We start from the raw sequence: 19,753 nt of genomic DNA on the forward strand, positions 1-19,753 counted from the left end.
GTTGTAATGGACAGATGACTATGAAAGAAAGATAGACCTTCTTTTTTACAACACAAACCTACTTATAAGGAAATAAGCTATAACCCTATCTAAACACAGACAATTGCTGATTTTGGAAGGAATCCTTATTTTTTATGATCTGAAAATTCATAAACTGCCGCATGAGATTGTGAACTATACTGACTGTCCTACATATAGAATGTAGAAATTCTTTTCCCCTCTATTAAGCACACGTCAATCAATCAGGATCATTTATCAAGAATTCTGCATATTTTGCTGAAAAAATTAAGGCTATTTCATGCAAGCATCTCAAATTTCAGTCAGCATTTACATTGTTTCTCTGTTCACTAACATCTCCTTGACTAGGACTATTTGCTTATGACGATTTCCCTCTGGATGTTGTGAAGATATTTGAATTTGTTACACAATCAGAATATTTTAGATGGAAAAATAGCATCTATAAACTCTGTTCTCCACCCTTTATCTCCAATATTCTTTCTAAGTTTGACATTATTATTATTATTACGTGACACCTCCAGGGAGTCCACCTACTCTACAACTCTGTCTCCACCACTCAAGTCACGAATTACAAAAGCACTGAACTACCATCATCATCTACACCAACACCATCTACCACCCATTGTAGGATTCAAACCCTCAGCCTTTTGGCTGGAGAGCAGATATGCTAACGACTCGGCCAACTAGGCTGTTAATTTAGATGATATATTTACCATTTGGCCTCATTTGAAAATGAATTAACCACCTTTCTACATCGAACTAATAGTCTGCATCCACATATTCAGTTCACCATTGAAAAAGAGTACTTACTCACATGGATTCTGGTACTTTGTCAACCAGTGTATATAGCAGAAACCTAATTTTACTGGCAGATTGATATATATATTATTGATATATAGTTCCTGTCAAATAAGTCAGCTTGTGCTCTTAGAGAATATAGAGACAAATGCAAGAATGCTAAACACTGTGTAAAACTAGATAAACAAAAGTCATGGGAGGACTTTGGCAAGAATATAGAAAATAAATATCAGGAAGGTGGCAAAATATTCTGGAGGTTATTGAAGAATTATTTCCTCCATTCCTAAGCTTCTTAGGAATGGAGGAAAGTGCTGTAAAAGGAGTTAGAGATGATAAAGGTGACATGAAAATGAGAGAAAAAGATATCCTTGAAGTATGGAGTAATTACTTTGAAAAACTGCTAAATGAAACAAGCAGTGATGACAGCACAGTTGTAAAAAACACTGACCAGGCATGCAGTCAGGAATGCATATCCATACTTGAAGTAGAAAAAGCAATCAAAGGCTTGAAATGTGGAAAGGCAGCAGGAGTAGATGATATTCGACCAGAAATGTTGAAGTATGCCTGGACAGAGGGACAAATTCCCGATGATTGGAGTAGAGCTCTAATAGTACCCATATATAAAAAGGGAAATAAAACTGAATGTGAGAATTACAGAGGTATTTCCCTACTGAGTGTTCCTGGCAAGATCTATGCAAGTATACTTAAGAAACAGCGGAGAAGAATTGTGGAAGAAAAGCTTGGTGAAGAACAAGCTGGATTCAGGCCAAACAGAGGCTGTCAGAATCAGATCTTCACTTTACGACAAATAGTTGAAAAGGCATGGGAATATAACAAAGATCTGTATTTAAGTTTTGTCGATTTGGAAAAGGTACATGACAAGGTGCCAAGAGAGAGGTTATTCAATACGCTACAGTTATATGGTGTCAAAAGGGCATTATATCAAGCAATACTTAGTCTTTATTTGAGTTGTAAGTCAGCAGTTAGAATTGAAGGAAGTACAGGAAGATGGTTTAATGTTAAATCTGGTGTGAGACAAGGATGTACATTATCCCGTCTGATATTCATTATCTATATGGGTCACATTTTGAAGGAAAGTGGTATTAAACATGATATCAACATTGGAGATGTTAATGTCAGCTCTTTGCTTTATGCGGATGATGTTATACTTCTAAATAAATCTGCTACAAGTCTGCAAGATTCTCTGACTAAATTGAATAACTGTTGTAATAGATATGGTATGAAGGTCAGCAATAAAAAGACAATGAAAATAGGTAGAATCGTTGAAAATGTCAACTGCGTTGTGTACGGAGAACTTATAGAACAAGTAAAACATTTCAGCTACTTAGGCACGATTTTTCGAAATAGTATGAAGGTCAGCAATAAAAAGACAAAGACAATGAAAATAGGCAGAATCATTGAAAATGTCAACTCTGTTGTGAATGGAGAACCTGTGGAACAAGTAAAACATTTCAGCTGCTTAGGCATGATTTTTACTGAAGATGGTAAATTAAATATAGAAATAGACAACAGAATCAGCAAAGCTGGTATGGTAGCAAGTCAATTGAATAAATTCATATGGAATAAGAGAGAAATTAGTCGGAACACTAAATTAGCTATATACAAGACAGTGTTCAAACCAGTTTTAACTTATGGATCTGAGAGCTGGGTCAGAAGTAAAACACTTGACCAAAGACTAGAGACCGCAGATATGAGAGTCCTGAGAAAGATTATAGGTGTGAACAGATGGCATCAATGGCAATATCATATTAAAAACGAGGATATTAGGAAAGAACTTGACATTGTCAGCATCCAGGAATGCGTTAGCAGAGGTAATCTCAGGTGGTATGGTCACTTAAACAGAATGGGCGAGGAAGGATTAGCAAAACAAGTGTTCTCTGTCAGGTTGGCAGGAAAACGACTCAGAGGAAGACCAAGATATAGGTGGATTGATACAGTACAAAGTGCCTTAGACATTAGAAATATAAGATCTGATAATGTTGGAGTCTTGACAAGTAACAGATTGATTTGGAGGAAAATTGTGGATAGGAAGTTAGTAATAATGTAATTTTTTTTCATGTAGTAGTATCATATCCTCTACACCCCCTTGAGGGTACATGGCAAGAATTTGATGATGATGATGATATATATATATAAAGTTCTCATCACACTAACCCCCCCCCCCAAAAAAAATCAGGATTGTCCAATCTTTAATTAATAGAGCACATAACTTTTGTTCTTCTTCCTCCTTTCAACAAAGACTTCTGACCATCAAAACTTTAATGGACTAATGGTTACAGCACTTATCATATTCAATGGATAATACAGATGCCCGTGTTTTTACACTGAAGGATATTCAACAGAATATAGTTTCAATTCCATATATTACTGAACCTGTAGGCAGAATATTCAAGAAGTTTCACTTGATACCCACATATTTTCTTATCAAAAAAATTTATTATCTCTTACCAAGTACACAAAACAAACTTTCATCTTTGTTTCTGACTGGTGTTTAAAAGATTCCTTGTTTATTGTAATCAAACATACTTTGAACAGACAGGTCATCCTGTGGAAAAAAGAATTAGCAAACATTACTACTATATTGAATACCTTAAACCAAAAAAGGTCTAGTCTTGCACAATACGGAATGAAACTAATCATATCATTTGGAATGATGCTTGCTTTCTCCATAGAAATAGTTTTATGAATGTGTGTGTGTCTCCCCCCCCCCTCTCCAAAAGTTTGATATTCTTATCCTAAGTAAATATCAGAAATACGAGGGTGGTATAAAAAGTTCTCGGTGTCGACCATAGATGGCAACACAATTAGCAACATTTTTTTTTTTCTAAGTTGGTACATCTGTCATAACCATCCAGGTTTAATTGCAAGTCATTCTATAAAGTAGTTTGTTTTATACAGCTGTCTGAAGCAAAAGTGTTGTCTGTATTTCTTGAAATGGGTAAAATTGAGCATTGTGCAGTTATAAAATTCTTTGTAAAAGAAGGTTTAACTCCAAAAGAAATTCATTCGAAGTACATAAAAGTTTATGGGCACTCTTCTCCTTCCTTTTTCAACAATTAAGAAATGGGCTGCCAAGTTTAAACATGGCCATACCAACTTTGAAGATGATCCACGTGAAGGACATCCAAAAAGTGTAACAACACCAGAAATCATTGATCAAGTGCACGATATGGTTTTGGATGACCAGAAAATCAAAGTGCATGAAATTGCTGAGACTATAGGCATTTCAAAAGAACATGTAGGATATATTTTGCATGAAGAATTGCAAATGAAAAAGCTTTGCGCAAGATGGGTGCTGTGCTTGCTCACAGCAGATCAAAAAACGCACTTGCATGAAAATCTCTGAACAGTGCTTGGAGCATTTTAACAAGAATAAAACTGATTTTGCGTGTCGATTTATTACTATGGATGAGACTTGGATTCACCATTACATACCAGAATCCAAAAAGTAGTCAAAACAGTGGACGGAAGCCGGTTGTTCAGCACGAAAGAAGACAAAGTCGGTTCCATCAGCAGGAAAGGTCATGGCATCGTTGTTTTGGGATGCTAAAGGCATTTTGTTTATTAATTATCTTGAAAAGGGTAAAACAATAACTGTGGAATATTATTCCGATCTTTTAACCAAGACTAGATGAAAAAATTCGTGAGAAAAGACTTGGTTTGCAGAATTAAAAAATCATCTTTCATCAGGACAATGCACCTGCCCACATGGGAAAATTAAGGGATCTGCACTATGAATTGTTGGAACATTCATCATATTCTCCAGATTTGGCTCCCCCTGACTTCTATCTCTTCCCAAAACTAAAAACCTTCTTCACTGGTCAGCATTTTTCTTCGAATCAGGAGGTGATTGCAGCTATAGAGGGATATTTTGCAGCTCTTACTGAGAACCAGAGGAACGGGATAATGGTCCTGGAATAAATGTATGTCTTAAGGGAGATTATGTTGAAAAAAAAATTTTTTTTTGAAATTATAAATCCATTTTTTCATTGTTAGGCTGAGAACTTTTTAGACCGCCCTCGTAATTTATTATATTTTGGAATATATCTGATAAGATCCTTCTAGCATGCAGCACTTTCTGTTTGGTTAACTGAATGTTGTTTTTTTGTCTCTTTGAACTGCTTATTCATCCAAAACTGATGATATACTGTTAATTTCAGTACAAAATATTCATACTAATTTTATTAATGTTATTTACCGTGTCTAATGTGTTTTCTCTCTCATGCCTAATTTTACTTGAAACTAATATCTGTGGTCTTCGGTCTTTAATCTATTATTTATAATACAACTCCCAAATCCATAAGCTGAACTTGGTTTAAACGCCATTTTTTTATTTAAATTAAGGGGATATTAAATCCCACATTATTTAAAAGCTGATAAGAAACTCAAAGATAGAAATCCAAGAGTTTCATGCCGAATATAGCAAACTATAAAAGTTTCGGCAGATTGTACTGTAAGCTAAAACATATGGTTCAATACCAGGGCAACTCGTAGCAAAGGTGGGTAAAGTTCTGATCACTATTCTTAGTATTTCCCATAATGTAAAACACATCTCCTAGGAGATGTATGATGTTATACATTATGGTGGAAGGTCACTACCCAGACTGGTTTCGAACTTTATTGAGGTCTCATCAGTGAGTAGGTAGACCAGTTAATACTGAGATTATAGCGAAGAGAGATTATATACTTTGCTATACGAGTTGTCAAAAAGGTGCACCAATAAATTACTGAAATAAAGAGCCACTAGGCTTCATTTCGGCAATGTAAAATTATTTAAAATAAGGAGATATTAAATCATTGTGTGTTAATTCAAGCTAGGCCAGTGTAACAGAGCTTCAGAACTTTGCATGAAGAGACATTCATGTTTAAAATTACTTCTATGGAGAAAGTGAGCCTCATTCCAAAGGATATTACGATTGGTTTTCAATCACATGTTGTGCGAGATGACATGTCTCAGGTTTAGGGTATTCAATGTAGTACTGATGTTTGCTAATTCTTTTTTTTCCCACAAAACAGCTTATCTGTCCAAAGTATGTTAGATTACATTTGCAAAGAAACTGATAAACACTAGCCAAAGACAAAGGCAAAAGTGCATCTTTTGTGGTATCAGCAAGATTAGGAATTTTGTTGATAGAAAAATTAATTGGCATCAGGTGAAATTCTTCAAGATTATGCCTATTCAATGAAAATCAGATTCTGTGCACTGCTTTCACTGAAAAAAACAAACAAATCTATTTCAAAAGTGGATAAAGGAAAAAGCTGGTTGTAATGGACTATGAATGAAAGATAGATCTTTTTTACAACACACACACCTACTTATCAGGAAATAAGCTATAACCCTATCAAAACACAGACGATTGCTGATCTTGGAAGGAATCCTTATTTATATGATCTGAAAATTCATAAACTGCCCCATGAGATTGTGAATTACACTGGCTGTCCTACATATAGAATGCAGAAATTCTTTTTTCATCTATTAAGCACACGTCAATCAATCGGGATCATTTATCAGTGGGAGATGTGCTTTTTTTGCTCACACTTGGATAAAGGATTAAAATAAATTAAACAAAACCAGTCTGGGTAGTGGCCCTTCCCTTAATGCATAGCATTATACATGTCCATAAGGAGATGTGCTTTGCATAGTGGGAGATACTGAGACAAGGAGTGATGAGAGCTTGGTCCACATTTGCTATGAGTTGCCAACAGATGCACCACCTTGCCTCAGTCCTGAAGATATTTTCAGGCACAAACTTTGTTTGCTCACACTTGGATAAAGGATTAAACTAAATTAAACGAAACTGGTCTGGGTAGTGGCCCTTCCCTTAATGCATAGCATTATACATGTCTGCAAGGAGATGTGCTTTGCATGGTGGGAGATACTGAGACAAGGAACTGAAACCGGTTCCTTGTCTTCAACAACCTTTTCTTCCACAATTTTTTTTTCAATCTCCTCCCAAAGCATGCTCCCATACATCTTACATTAGGTAGGGAAATTTTTCTATAGTTTTCACATTGTTTTATTTATTTTTCATATATGGGTGCTAGGCAAGCTCTACTCCAATCATTAGGAATCAGACCTCATAAATCATAACAATGCAACTCTTGGATTTCTGTCTTTGAGTTTCTTATTCGGCTTTGAAATAATGTGGGATTTAACATCCCCTTAATTTAAATAATTTTACATCACCGAAGTGACGCCTAGTGGCTCTTTATTTCAGTAACCATTTTTTTATGCTGCTAGTTCAGTTTCTGGTTAATTTCTTTCACATCCCATATAAATTTATTCAATTGGCTCTCCACCAGATTGCTCATTTTACTTTATTTCCATATTTAATTTGCCACATTCACTAAAAATTGTATCTAAAAGTGAAATATTTTACTTGTGCTATAGGTTCTTCATTAAGAATATAGATGATGTTCTTGGCTAGTCTGTGTTTTTATTGAAGATTTTCATGCCAAATTTGTTGCAGCAGCTGTTACTCAATCTATTTAGAACACTTTCGCTGGATTTATTTGGAAGTATGTCACTGGCAGAAGGTAAAGAGCTAGGTTAGTTTTCTGACTGAATCAAACCAAGAGCTAAGCTGAGTACCTCCAAATCTGATATCAGGTTTAATGCCACTTTTCTCCATAATGTGATCCATACAGATAATGCTTAATAGTAGAGATGGCATGCACTTTTGTCTAACATTTGATTTTACATCAAACCAAGTTGTATATCTTGTTTATTCTAGCTGATGACTTGCAACTTAAACTACATACTATTCTGTGTAATGTTACATTCGCTCCATATAACTGTAGTGGTTTGAGAACCTTTTCTCTTGCGACTATGTAGTATATGGTGTTGTTAACTTTGAAGAAATTAGATTGAAGGCAGTGTCTAAACATCTGACATGCTAGCCAGCCTAGATGTTGTATCCCTTTTTACCAATGTTCCAGTAGACGAGGTAATAAACATCATCCAAGACCTCTTTCCTCTAGACATCACACAGATGTTTAGACGCTGCCTTCAATCTAATTTCTTCAAAGTTAACAACACCATATACCAACAATTAGAAGGCCTAGCAATGGGAAGCCCACTATCACCATCTTGTGCAGACCTTTTCATGGAAAAACTTGAAAAAGAAATTCTCTCTGCAATCTCTCCGAAACCATCTACATGGTGGAGATATGTGGGTGATATATTCATCATATGGCAAGACAGCTTAGACAACCTTAAATCGTTTGTGGATAAAATCAACTCAATACATAGCAAGATAAAATTCACTCTGGAAGTAGAAAACAACAACCAACTACATTTTTTAGATATTTTGATAAAAAAACAACCTAACAGTGTCAAATTATCCATTTACAGAAAGCCCACAGATACTGGAAGATATCTTCACTATACTTCAAACCATCACAAGTCACACAAACTGAGTATTATCCACATGTTGAAACATAGAGCCAAAAAGTTTATATCAGAAGAGGAGGATACACAGAATGAACTCTCACTAATAGCCAACACATTATCACAAAATGGATACCCTCAAAACATCATCAAAAAATATCTATACAATGACAACCCCAGACAAGAAGAATCCCACCGTCAGCACGTTTCTACTGTAGTGATACCTTTCATCAAGTCAATTTCTTATCAAATAGCAAGAATACTAAGAGCCAACAACATCAGAGTGGTCTTCAAACCAACCACCAACATCAGACAAGTTTTAGGATCTCCAAAAGATAAAGTTCCTTTCTACAAATATCCAGGAGTATATTACATTCCCTGCTCCTGTGGTCTTGCCTACATTGGACAAACTTCACGAAGTTTAGAAATTAGACAAAAAGAACATGTTGGTGATGTAAACCACAACAGAAGCATTTCTTCCGGCTTAGCACATCATTTCTGCACGTCTAACCAAACGATAGATTGGCAAAACAGCTCCATGCCATATCTCGATGACGACTACAGGCATCGTGTTTTTAAGGAAGCCACAATAGTACTAATAACCGGCGGAAACCTCAACAGAAATCAGGGTATAATTCTCAACAGTTCGTGGAAAAACTTGATCCTCTCTCTCAGTCAATCTGAACTGCAGCTGGCCAGTAATCACATTGCAAGTCTACAACAAACGCGCATGCGTGATAATGAATAAGAACAATAAGCCATCTTTGTCACGCGAAACGTGTAACCATAGATACTAGTTTGGTTTACAACGTTTTTTATGTTCCTTTTAATTTGCATTTACTTTCATATCTCCGTAATACCTTGAAAAAGCCAGACAGTTTGCTGGCGAAACTGGTAGGTTTTAATAAATGTTTATTTGTAAAATACTGGTCTGTATTAATGAAAGTGTATTTCTAACTTATTAACTAATTATTATCTTAATAATAGTAACATAAATAACAATAATAATAACAACAAAAATAAATTCCTAAAACAATTATAAATAACTGTTTTAAGAATAACAGAGTCCAACAGCACATCCTCTGCTTTCTCTTAGATTCTGCTTCCTCAGATACTACTCTTTGGTATTTATCCATTACTCACCCGTGTATCTATATCATTAGATTCACATTCACTCCTATTTGAAACAATTTGTATAACAGAGGTCCATGTGGTATTCTGTCAAATAATTATGCAAAATCCAGTAGTATCACTGTGTTACATTCCCTTTATCTGACTCATCTATCACTCTATTATAATAAGCAAGTAAATTACTAAGATATGACTATCCTTCACAAAAACCATGCTCCCCTTCACAGAGTATCATAATCTTATTTTTCAATTCTGTGACTAACTTTTCCAATACCTTTAACACCAGTCCTGAGATACTGACTGGTCCATAATCTGCTACCTCAGTCTTACAGCACCCTCCATGCAATGGAGCTATTTTGTCCTCCTTCCACTCTCTTGGGACTTGACCAGAGCTGAAGCTTAAGTAAAACAGCTTAGTCAGAGGAATTTCTTTGCACATTCACATAATATGCTGATATCCCATCTAATCCCATCGTCACATTTGCATTGATATTCTGCAATATCCTAAATACTTCCAATTCACCGACTTCTATTCCCCCATTAGTCCTTTCACATCTGTCACAGTAACATGATCACTTGGAGAGACCTTTGCATAGTGGCCATGTAATAACAACCATTTTGTCTGCTTCTGTCACCTTTCTACCATTAGTACTAGTTAAAGTTATACTTCCATTGTCATTCTTCCTTTTACTTGTCACATAGTGAAAGTACTCTTTGGCTTGCTCAGCTAATTTCTTCTCATGATCTGATTTTGCCTTCCTTATCATGCTGGTCATCTTTCTTGCCTGTGCTTTGTATTCAGTGGTGCACCCAGGGAGGGGGGGCCCAAGGCCCCCTCCAAAAAAAAGTTAGAAAACACTAGAAAAAATTTCCAAAATACTTTTCCTAATTAAAATTCATTTTTTTTATTTCTGTTGTGTCATGTCTTCTATTTCTATATTACTTATGAATTAAGGGTCACATAAGGTGAGACTACCCTATAGCAGCATTTCTCAGCCTATGGTCCGTGACGATGGGACAGATGGTCCACAGGCAGACTTAAATTAACCAAATTTTAATTATCCAAACAAAACAAATTAAAATTGAATAAGTAAACATTATTGAAATCAAATGGAGATTTAAAAAAAAAAAATAGCAGCAGAATGTTCATTTCATGAACATTCTGCCACTATTTTAATTTGTAGTGGCAGAATGATGAGTAATAAGAGGGGTGAAATGAACAACAATATGGTTTTATTGCTTTCACCTTCCCTTGCTGTTTTGTCAGATTTGAAGTGAACATGTATTATCCACATTTCAACCAATTGCTTGTTGTTTATTCATTTTTATGGTTGAAGGTTTTCCTCCTTCAACGAAGGCTCAATATTTATTAAAGGGATAAAAATCCTATGTTTTTTATCTCTTAGGAGCTGTGTTTTACATTATGAGAGAATATCAAGAATAGTGAGGGAGCTTGCTCCACCTTTGCTTCGAATTGCCTTCGCTGATAGTTTTTCGGCATTGAAACTCATAGATCGTAGTTCTAGATCTTGAGTTTCACTTACTGGCTATATAAAAACATAGGATTTTTATCCCTTTAATAATATTTCTGGCAACTTATTAAGTTGCCAGAAAACTAGCCGTTTGGCTTTTCATTTTAATTACGAAGGCTCAATATATCTTCAGAAATGCTAAGTAATACTTGCACAAAGTGTGTTGTGAGTTAACCCCAGTATTTATATATTTTTTTGGAAATCACACGACGGAAAGATAAAAGCAAGCTGCCAGTTGAGTTGAAATGCTAACTCTCATCAACCGAATTCCATATGTGAAACTGCCATAACAATATTCGCTATATATATATTTCTTAGTTTTAACACGTTTTCGAATTTTAACAAGTTCGGTTGAATGTTATTGCTGCTTTGCGGTGAGCGAACTCGCACACATCAAATTAATAACAATAGTTTTTAGTTAGATACTGTGTTTGCCAGTGCAACATATGGTTTTGTTTGAGTCTATATAGCATAGTTTCTATATGAAAGGACATGTGATTCATTAATAGTGTCGTTTTTATCCCAGTTGTCTCTAATTGCACTATTTGTTGAGAAATATATTACACAGGCTGCTGGTACCTTATTCACTGACATAATAAAATTACAGTACTTGTTTTTCTTGCCTCTGCAATATAGTGACTATTAGGGAGGTGTGTTGTTTACCACAGGAGCAAGTTACTATCGCCATGCTCCTCTGACCGTGTTTCAGCTTTTTTTCATTTGCGAGGTATATGCAAAACTTTTAATTTATTTTTTCGAAAAGTAAAATCAGGGGTGCGAGTTATATGCGAGTAATTACAGTATTTCAATTATGGATAAGTACATTGGTGCCTTCTTTAAACGAAAAATAGCTCAGATGACAGTGATAATACAAAACGAGTTTGTAATGACAGTTTGTGTGTGATTTCTGAAGAGAAACAGGTCTGTAACGAATCCACAGAAACACAGAAATCTCATCAGTTGCAATGCGATAATATTAATATCCTGAACGAAAGGAAAGATTTGCTGACTTGCTGGACACTCGACCAGTGGATTGCATTCAAAGGTAAATACAATTGCTTATTTTGTAGGAACATTTTTCTGTTTTGCGACTTTTCTCCCTTTACGGTAATTATGCCTACATTATTGTGTTATTATTCAACAAATGTTTACAGTTTTGAATGTGTATATAAAGTCAATATCAACAGTAGCCTGATTACAAACGCTGCGTGATGAAAGGGATGCGGAGGTTTGGAGCTTCCCCGGATAGTATTCAAAAGGTAAATGCAATTGGTTATTTTGTATAGGGCCCCGAAACTTATTAGTTTAGAATTTAACCACTAGGATAGGGTTTGTGTCCACCTCAAAACTCTGAAACTGAATTTTGAAACATATTTTCCGAATAACTTTTATAAGAAATTTCTGGGGGTTCACGATTTAGCTTCAACCTTGCGTTATCGAAAAAAGAACAGCTAATTGTTCTTTTTTTGATATTTCTGCCGGCAAAGGTTGGTCGATTGGTAGAGCCTCTGCTACTAATGGCTCAGTTAAGTAAGTATGAGCGCGGTTAGTAGTTGGAAGGAGACCAATCGTTCGATGCTGTTGGCACACTCTCCCTCAATGAGTCTTTGGACTCCCTGAAGGTGTCAAATAATAATAATAATTGAGCTTTCAAGTGACCGTGGGCTTAAAATGCAATTCCGTGATCGTGGTTTGGATCGATTCTGGATCTCGCCTTCAGTGAGAAGTGAATTTCCCGAATTATCTGAAGAAGCATCGAAAACCGTCATACAGTTTTCTACAACCTACCTTTGTGAGAAAGGATTTTCATCGTTCCTTCAAATAAAAACAAAATACAGAATTCGTCTTAGTGTGTGTGTGCCGATCTTCGACTGAAGTTGACCAATATTGAGCCAGATATCCAGCAACTCTGCAAGGCGGAGAAACTCATCCATCTCATTAAAAGTAAACAGTAACATAATGATGATACACTTTCAATCCATTACTTCCAAGTTAATTATGTTTTCATATATATTCAAAATATGCTTTCAGATTTATTATGTTATAAATGGCACAGTTTTTCCCAAACGTTGGAATCCCCACATACGTTTTTTTTAAAAAAATTACATAATTTAGTGGTCCATAGAATGGTTTTAGGCATTTTATTAGGTCCTTGGGCTTAGAAAGGGTGAGAAATGCTGTTCTATAGCTGTCCGAGCCGGGCCAGAAAGGATCACGGGTATCATGTACTGGCAAATCATTGCAGATGCTCTGTCATAGGTCGTGCGATACGCTCGTATTCTGCTATTTTGCACTGAGTTTGTTGAAAAGCATGTCTTGAACTTGAAACTTAGCTTTCCATCTCTGAAGGTAACCTTTACTGTATGTAAATTCTTCAATAACATTTTAAAGTTAAATTTGTAAAAGATTCTATTTTATTTTTTGGATTTTATGCTTCAAATTATGGCTGAGAAACATACGCAGAGTATTTTATTGAACTATTTCAAAAAAACCAAAAAAGATTGATTCAATATTGGATTTGGATTCCCCAGTAGTAGGTCAGACAAAACCATCGAATTATCAAGAAGAAAGTACTTCCTTAGTTATTAACAATTCTCACGACATCGCATTGTTGAAAGAACAAAGATTTAATTCTTACGATAATTTAGATATTGTGAACAAGTTGTGGAAACCAGAACCAAATTTTAATTTTCCTGCAACCTGTGCTGCGATTCACAGCGGAAGTTTTCAATACACATAGTTTGAAAAATTTACATGGCTTGTGTACTCTCAAGTTGAAAATAGTGCGAACTGTAAATATTGTGTGTCGTGTTTTTTGCACCTGCTAATGTTGGAAAATCTAAATCTGAAGTACCTGGGCAGTTAGTTACGCAAGGTTATAATAACTGGAAGAAAGTCATTGAGAAATTTAATAATCATCAAAAAACAAAATATCATATAAAGGCTGTTATGACTTATGAAAGGCTAAACAATATTCGAGATAGCAAATGTATTCCAATCAATCGGCAAATTGATGTAGATAGTGCATCACAAGCTGCAGTTAATCGGAAATGATTAGAACCAATTATAAAAACAGTAATTTTATGTTGTCGGCAAAATATACCCTTGAGAGCACATCGTGATCATGGAGAATTTTCATTTGAACAGGAGCCAATCGCCAATGAAGGCAATTTTTGAGCTTTGTTAAGAATCGGTTCTCATTCAAAAATTGAATGAGAACCGATGCAAGAGATGAAAACTTCACTGAACATTCTGCCAAAAACGCTAAGAAATTAACTTTTCAATAATGACAATTGATTAGCTAATATCCTGAATTTTTTTTTTTTAACCTCTATGAAGTCAAAGCTCACTACAGAGGTTTCCATTCTCCTCAATTTAGATTCATTTGGCAATGATACAATCATCACCTTCCTATCCACTATATTCCACTAACTATCACTTTTAAGTAAAAATCGAGTCTTTACCTTCTTTGCTTATCATACAAGGGTCTCTTCCAGACAAGTTTTTTTTCTAGAAGAGACCCTTGTCTCTCCCTCTTCCTATAAACAAATCTTCTTGGTATTATTATTACGTGACCCATCCAGGGAGTCCAAAGACTCGTCGAGGGAGGGCACCCACTCTACAGCTCTCTGTCTCAATCACTCAATCCACCAACTACAACAAACTGCAACTACCATCATCTAAAACAACGCCATCCATCGCCCATCACCACCACTAGTATTTTCACAGACATTCACAAACATCCATGCTCATGGCAGGATTTGGACCTGCAGCCTTTTAGCTAGAGAGTGGATGCGCTAACCACTCGGCCAACCAGCCGACAGTATCTGTTTAATACTGGTATATATTTAATAAGTTCCTCTCAAAAACTTAGATCTCAAATATTCTCTCTCTCTCTCTCTCTCTCTCTCCCCTCCTTCCAGATACTAATTTTTCCACTTAAATTCTCTAGGAATATCACTGAGATGAGTTACTTATCTCTGAATCCTCTTCCTTCTTCACTCCTCTTTCTCAAATCCAAAAACCAAGTTTGAACACTGCATGTAACTGAATTTATAACTTGATTTTGCAAAATAACTCAAGAGTTTTATTAATTGATTAATCTGGAATTACATTATTAACTCAAATGAATTAATTCTTATTAGTTATACTGCTAATTAGTCTTAAGACTAATTAGCAATATACAAAAAAGAAATGAAAAAATATTTACTGCACTGTATCATCACAATCAACAGTAGTTGCCATAATAATTCGAATATACTTTCTCATTATTGGAATTTCACAATGTTTTGAGTTACTAACCTGAAAATGAGGTACAAGAGCCTTTGGATTAGGGTGGCTAGCATCAAAAGTAAGAACATCTAAAATGGCACAGCAATTCAGTCGAAGACTGAAAAATATAACAACAAAAAAATCTTTTCTCTACTAATACTAAGTTTTTCATGAATTTTTTTTTATTGTTTCTTACAAGCATTGATAATTTATGCAAAGAGTCATTCTATGAATGAGAGAAAGAGAGAGAGAGAGATAGTGTTGCACAGATTTCTAAATATCTGCTTTAAAAACAAATTAATAAACATTAATTTGTTTATAGAGCACTTCTAAAGATTTTTTTTTTAATATGATCTGTAAATTCAACAAAATATATAATTCCTATATTCAATTTACATAATTTATATTTTCAGCAATAAAAATCTGAACTCGAGGAGGAGAGGAAGAATGCCATTTTTTGATAGAATATTCTTTTAATTATCAAATAATTCACCAAAATCAAAGCATACATAAGCCAGGAAACTACCATTAAACTTAAAACTAGTCCCTTTACTACAGAATCTCAAATGACAATACACAAGAAATTATATAATTCTCTATTATAATTTACTTTGTAACCAAGTAAAAAAAACATTGAACTGAAATCCTTTCTACAGTTTTGCACCAATTCCTCCTCCTCATCTGACAAACTTTTCAGAACTTGAGCATCTGCAACAATGTCTTAAATACTGATCTCCATACTACTCACTGTTCAATTGGATGAAGAGCCCTGCTTAATTTACAGGTAACCAAACAGTTTGCTGTCTTCTTTCTCACAAATTCTCACTTCACCCTCTCTTACCTTAGATAATATTCAGATCACTTGGCAAAATCATTCCTTTCAGAGGCTTATTTACCTCCATCCTTGCCTTATCTGTTGTTGCTTCTCTTCTGTACAGCTGCTAATCCAATGCAAAAATCTCAAATAAATTCTATTTTATAATACTTCTCATATATGGGTGGGGAAAGAGGTTAGTGCATCAAATTTTTCTGAAAATCTTTGATGCTCTCCAGAAAAGAGAAATTCAGCAAACTGATTTCTCTCTCTCTCTTTCTTCCTGGCTGATTAAATACTTAATGCAAGTGGTCTATTTCAGACATATCTTTTCTTATAGGCAGTCTACATTAAAATTAACTAAAACCAGCTTTTTTTTTTCCTTCCAGCTTCAGCAATAGTCCCTGAACTGCATTCATCTTGCAGCAAGTTCTCCAAGATTACAAAATTTAGCTGTTCACAAAGTACATCAATAAGTTCCTACTTTGTTCTCAACTGATAGCTTAGTGATGTAGAAAAGAATCCCCCATCCTATTATTATTTTTTTTTGCACTGCAGAAGGGCAATCACACAAAATCCAAACAACAACAGCAGTTAACAGTGCAGACTGCTGCTGTTGATCACGACCGTTTGTAGAGTGTTAGAAGTCTGTGATATAGAAATATGAATGACTATATCCTTTTAGTATTGGATAGTATATGTGGGTGTGACAGATACTCTGGGAATGCCTTATGGCTGAGTACACTATCCCAACTATGAAATCTGGTGATGTGATGGTATATCTTTCATGTGTGATATTAAAAGTGAATGAAATCATTGATGACTTTTTTCTTTTCCAAAATATATCAATAATATTTTGATTATTATAAGATTTGTGTGTATTACCATAAACTGTTTACTGCTGGCTTTAAAAGGATCAAATTAACTTATACCAAATTATATAGTATTATTTTAAATACTCTAAAACAATACCATACAAACAAAACACTGGTGCAGCACTTAAATTGACTAATAGGAAGTTGAAATTATACACTAAGAAATAAGTGAACATGCACTTCTTCTCCAAATTTATTGATGCACTCGTCCTAACTACAGATCAGTTTATCAATACCAGCACTGAAGAAGTCTGTGCCCAAACCTAGTAACCAACATTGCATTGCCTGGTGAACTTCCTCATCCGTAGTGAAATGCCTTAGAGAAAGGTGTTTCTTGTAGATAAACTTATACGTTGGTTACACGACTTTAAATTTTCCAGGAAATGATAATGTATATTAAAATATTAATTAAAAAACTTTAATCAATACCTTCTTATATTTTGGCAATGTTACATTGCCATCTTTTGGGAACATAAAAACTATGATATGTGCACGCAGGCACTAACAACGAGCAAATGAGGTTGAAGAAGGCAACTGGCATTGATCCTAGAGTCCTACAGTGTCCCCTAGCAGGCTAAATTGGGTTGTTTTGGCTGTTGGGCTGATGTTCTAAGATGCAAGCTTCCCAAATTTGGGGCAGTCTCATGCACCCAAATTTCTCGAGATTTGGGAAGTTTTTTTTGGAGCGGCTGAGGCTGATTCCAGGAACAATCTTTCATATTTATATTTGCTACGGTGTAGTAAAGTGGCTTTCTTCCAGCATATTATGTGGTGGGTATCTAGTGCATGGGCCGCAAGTCCTGAGTGGCTGTATCGGTGAAACCAGATGTAGTCTTTGCGTTTGGATATCCTGATATTAGCTGTCCTGCCTGTTTGGCTGTAGTAGGACAGTTCTGAAAAACTTCCCAAATCTCAACAAATTTGGGTGCATGAGACTACCCCAAATTTGGGAAGCTTGCATCCTTAGAACATCAGCCCAACAGCCAAGACAACCCAATTTAGTCCACTAGGGGGCACCTTTAGAACTCTAGGACAAACAACAGTTGCCTTCTTCAGCCTCATTTGCTTGTTGTTAGTGCCTGCATGCACATATCAGTTTTTCACTCAAAAACTTGGGTTTTTTGTCTCCCAGAACAGGCAAACCGACCCTGTTCTGGGAGGTGAAATGAACACATGAATCTACAGTCATAAATGTTATTCCTCCAATGCCAGACTCTGTAACACACCGGCTGAGGTTTCCCATAGTCACATAATCACAACTGACCCTGCATCGAGCAGGATAAAAAAAAGGAAAAAAAAGCACTATAAAGAGAAACATTTATAATTCTATTTATGCAATTGATGATTATCATAAATAGAACTACAAATACGTAACAACCATTATGACATCCTTCATACTCATTAACGTACAAAATATGACATGAACAATCCAAGACCGTTCATAAAACATGCACATTTCTGATTTTTCAACTGCTATATTCATGAATAAAGAAACAACTATTTCAATAGCTCGAGTTGAGTCAACATAATCAATGACATGCATAATTATGCAGAAATCTTCCAGCAATGAAACCACATTTTTATATAAATAACGAGTTTAATAAAATAAACAATTACAATCCTACAAGTTAAATCATCAGGAGTACTAGCAAAAGTTACACACACATGCAGACTAGAAACAATTAATTACACAAATTGGATGTTATCAGAGCTTCATAACTGTACATACAAATAAGTAACCAAACTAAAAAAAAGAAAGAAAAAGAATTAAACGAATCGCTGTATACATGTTGGAACTAATCTCTCTGTTGCTGTTGCATTCTGTAGCATCTCATGTTGTGTATTCTAGGTCCACCGCAGTTAGATTTTTAATGAAAGCATATCAAACTTGGAGGATTAAGCCTTGATTTTTGTTACATGTGTGATGATCTTAGCATTTTAGAGGTGTCTTGAACTTTCCCATGAAATAATTATGATCAGCATAATGCATTTTTGTTTGTTGTCAAATGACGTGATGGCCTGTGTTAGTTATATGGAATGCAAACCTAATTTATGTCTTCTTTCTTCAACGCCTTTTACATGTTCAGACATGAGCATCTCTCCTCACCTTCCCACCTGGCTTACGTAGAAAATGCCACAAGAGCAATGAATCTCCAATGCCTGGGTTTTTCATAGGATAATGTGGAAGTTTTGGTGGATGTAAAATACTAGAAATTTTATGCACTGGTATAAAAAAGATACTTTCAAGGTGTACTCACTGAGCAGTGTTGCCACTTTGTCTTTAACATCTTTGATGTAAGGCAGTACGATAAATCTTGTTTAAGTAAAGGAGGTGTTGAGGTGAATTAAGAATTTTATTGATTGCACTGGCAAACAAAAAAAAAAATTTTTCTGCTGATTATGATCCGACACTTGTTTTTTACTAATTTGGGCGCGCTGATTTCAAATATCAAACCCATTCTTCTCTATCATGCCAGGTTTTTCCTCTATGGCATTTTCTTTTTGCTAATTTGTAAGTTTTTGATAGTTTTAAGGAGGCAGTACTATTTAGAGGATCAAAAAAATCGATTTTTTAATATTATTTTCTGAAAGTATGTACTTTTAAAAATCTGTTCCTAACTTTTTATCAAGAAATTCGAAAAATTCCCAAAGATATAGCCTATTATTCAAAGCGGTGCACAGATCAGAATCGGAGTGCTCACCGCTCTCGCTTGTTAGTAAACGAATAAATGCATAAGAACCTGCAACGGCACGTACTGGCGCTTTGAATGCAAGAGAGGCCGATAACTGATTTAATACACTTAGGTGGTGAAAGTAGGCGATGACAACTGCCTAAAACAAATGAATGCTATATGTGTCATAGCGGACAAAGAACAATCGAAATCAGTCAATTGTTAATCGA

General features: G+C 35.2%; 1 protein-coding gene across 1 annotated transcript in view; it reads right to left on the bottom strand.

The window, feature by feature from the left end:
• The window catches only part of PAN3 (Poly(A) specific ribonuclease subunit PAN3), a 339,191-nt gene that overhangs the window by 71,119 nt on the left and 248,319 nt on the right, over positions 1-19,753 (bottom strand). The window contains exon 12 of the mRNA XM_090403152.1: positions 15,193-15,280. Coding sequence (XP_090259278.1) covers positions 15,193-15,280 — 88 coding nt within the window. The remainder of the gene's footprint in view (positions 1-15,192; positions 15,281-19,753) is intronic.

This window comes from Typopeltis vanoorti, chromosome 13, assembly GCF_054136105.1.
Source record: "Typopeltis vanoorti isolate ZY-2024b chromosome 13, IOZ_Tvanoo_1.0, whole genome shotgun sequence".
NCBI lineage: Eukaryota > Metazoa > Arthropoda > Arachnida > Uropygi > Thelyphonidae > Typopeltis > Typopeltis vanoorti.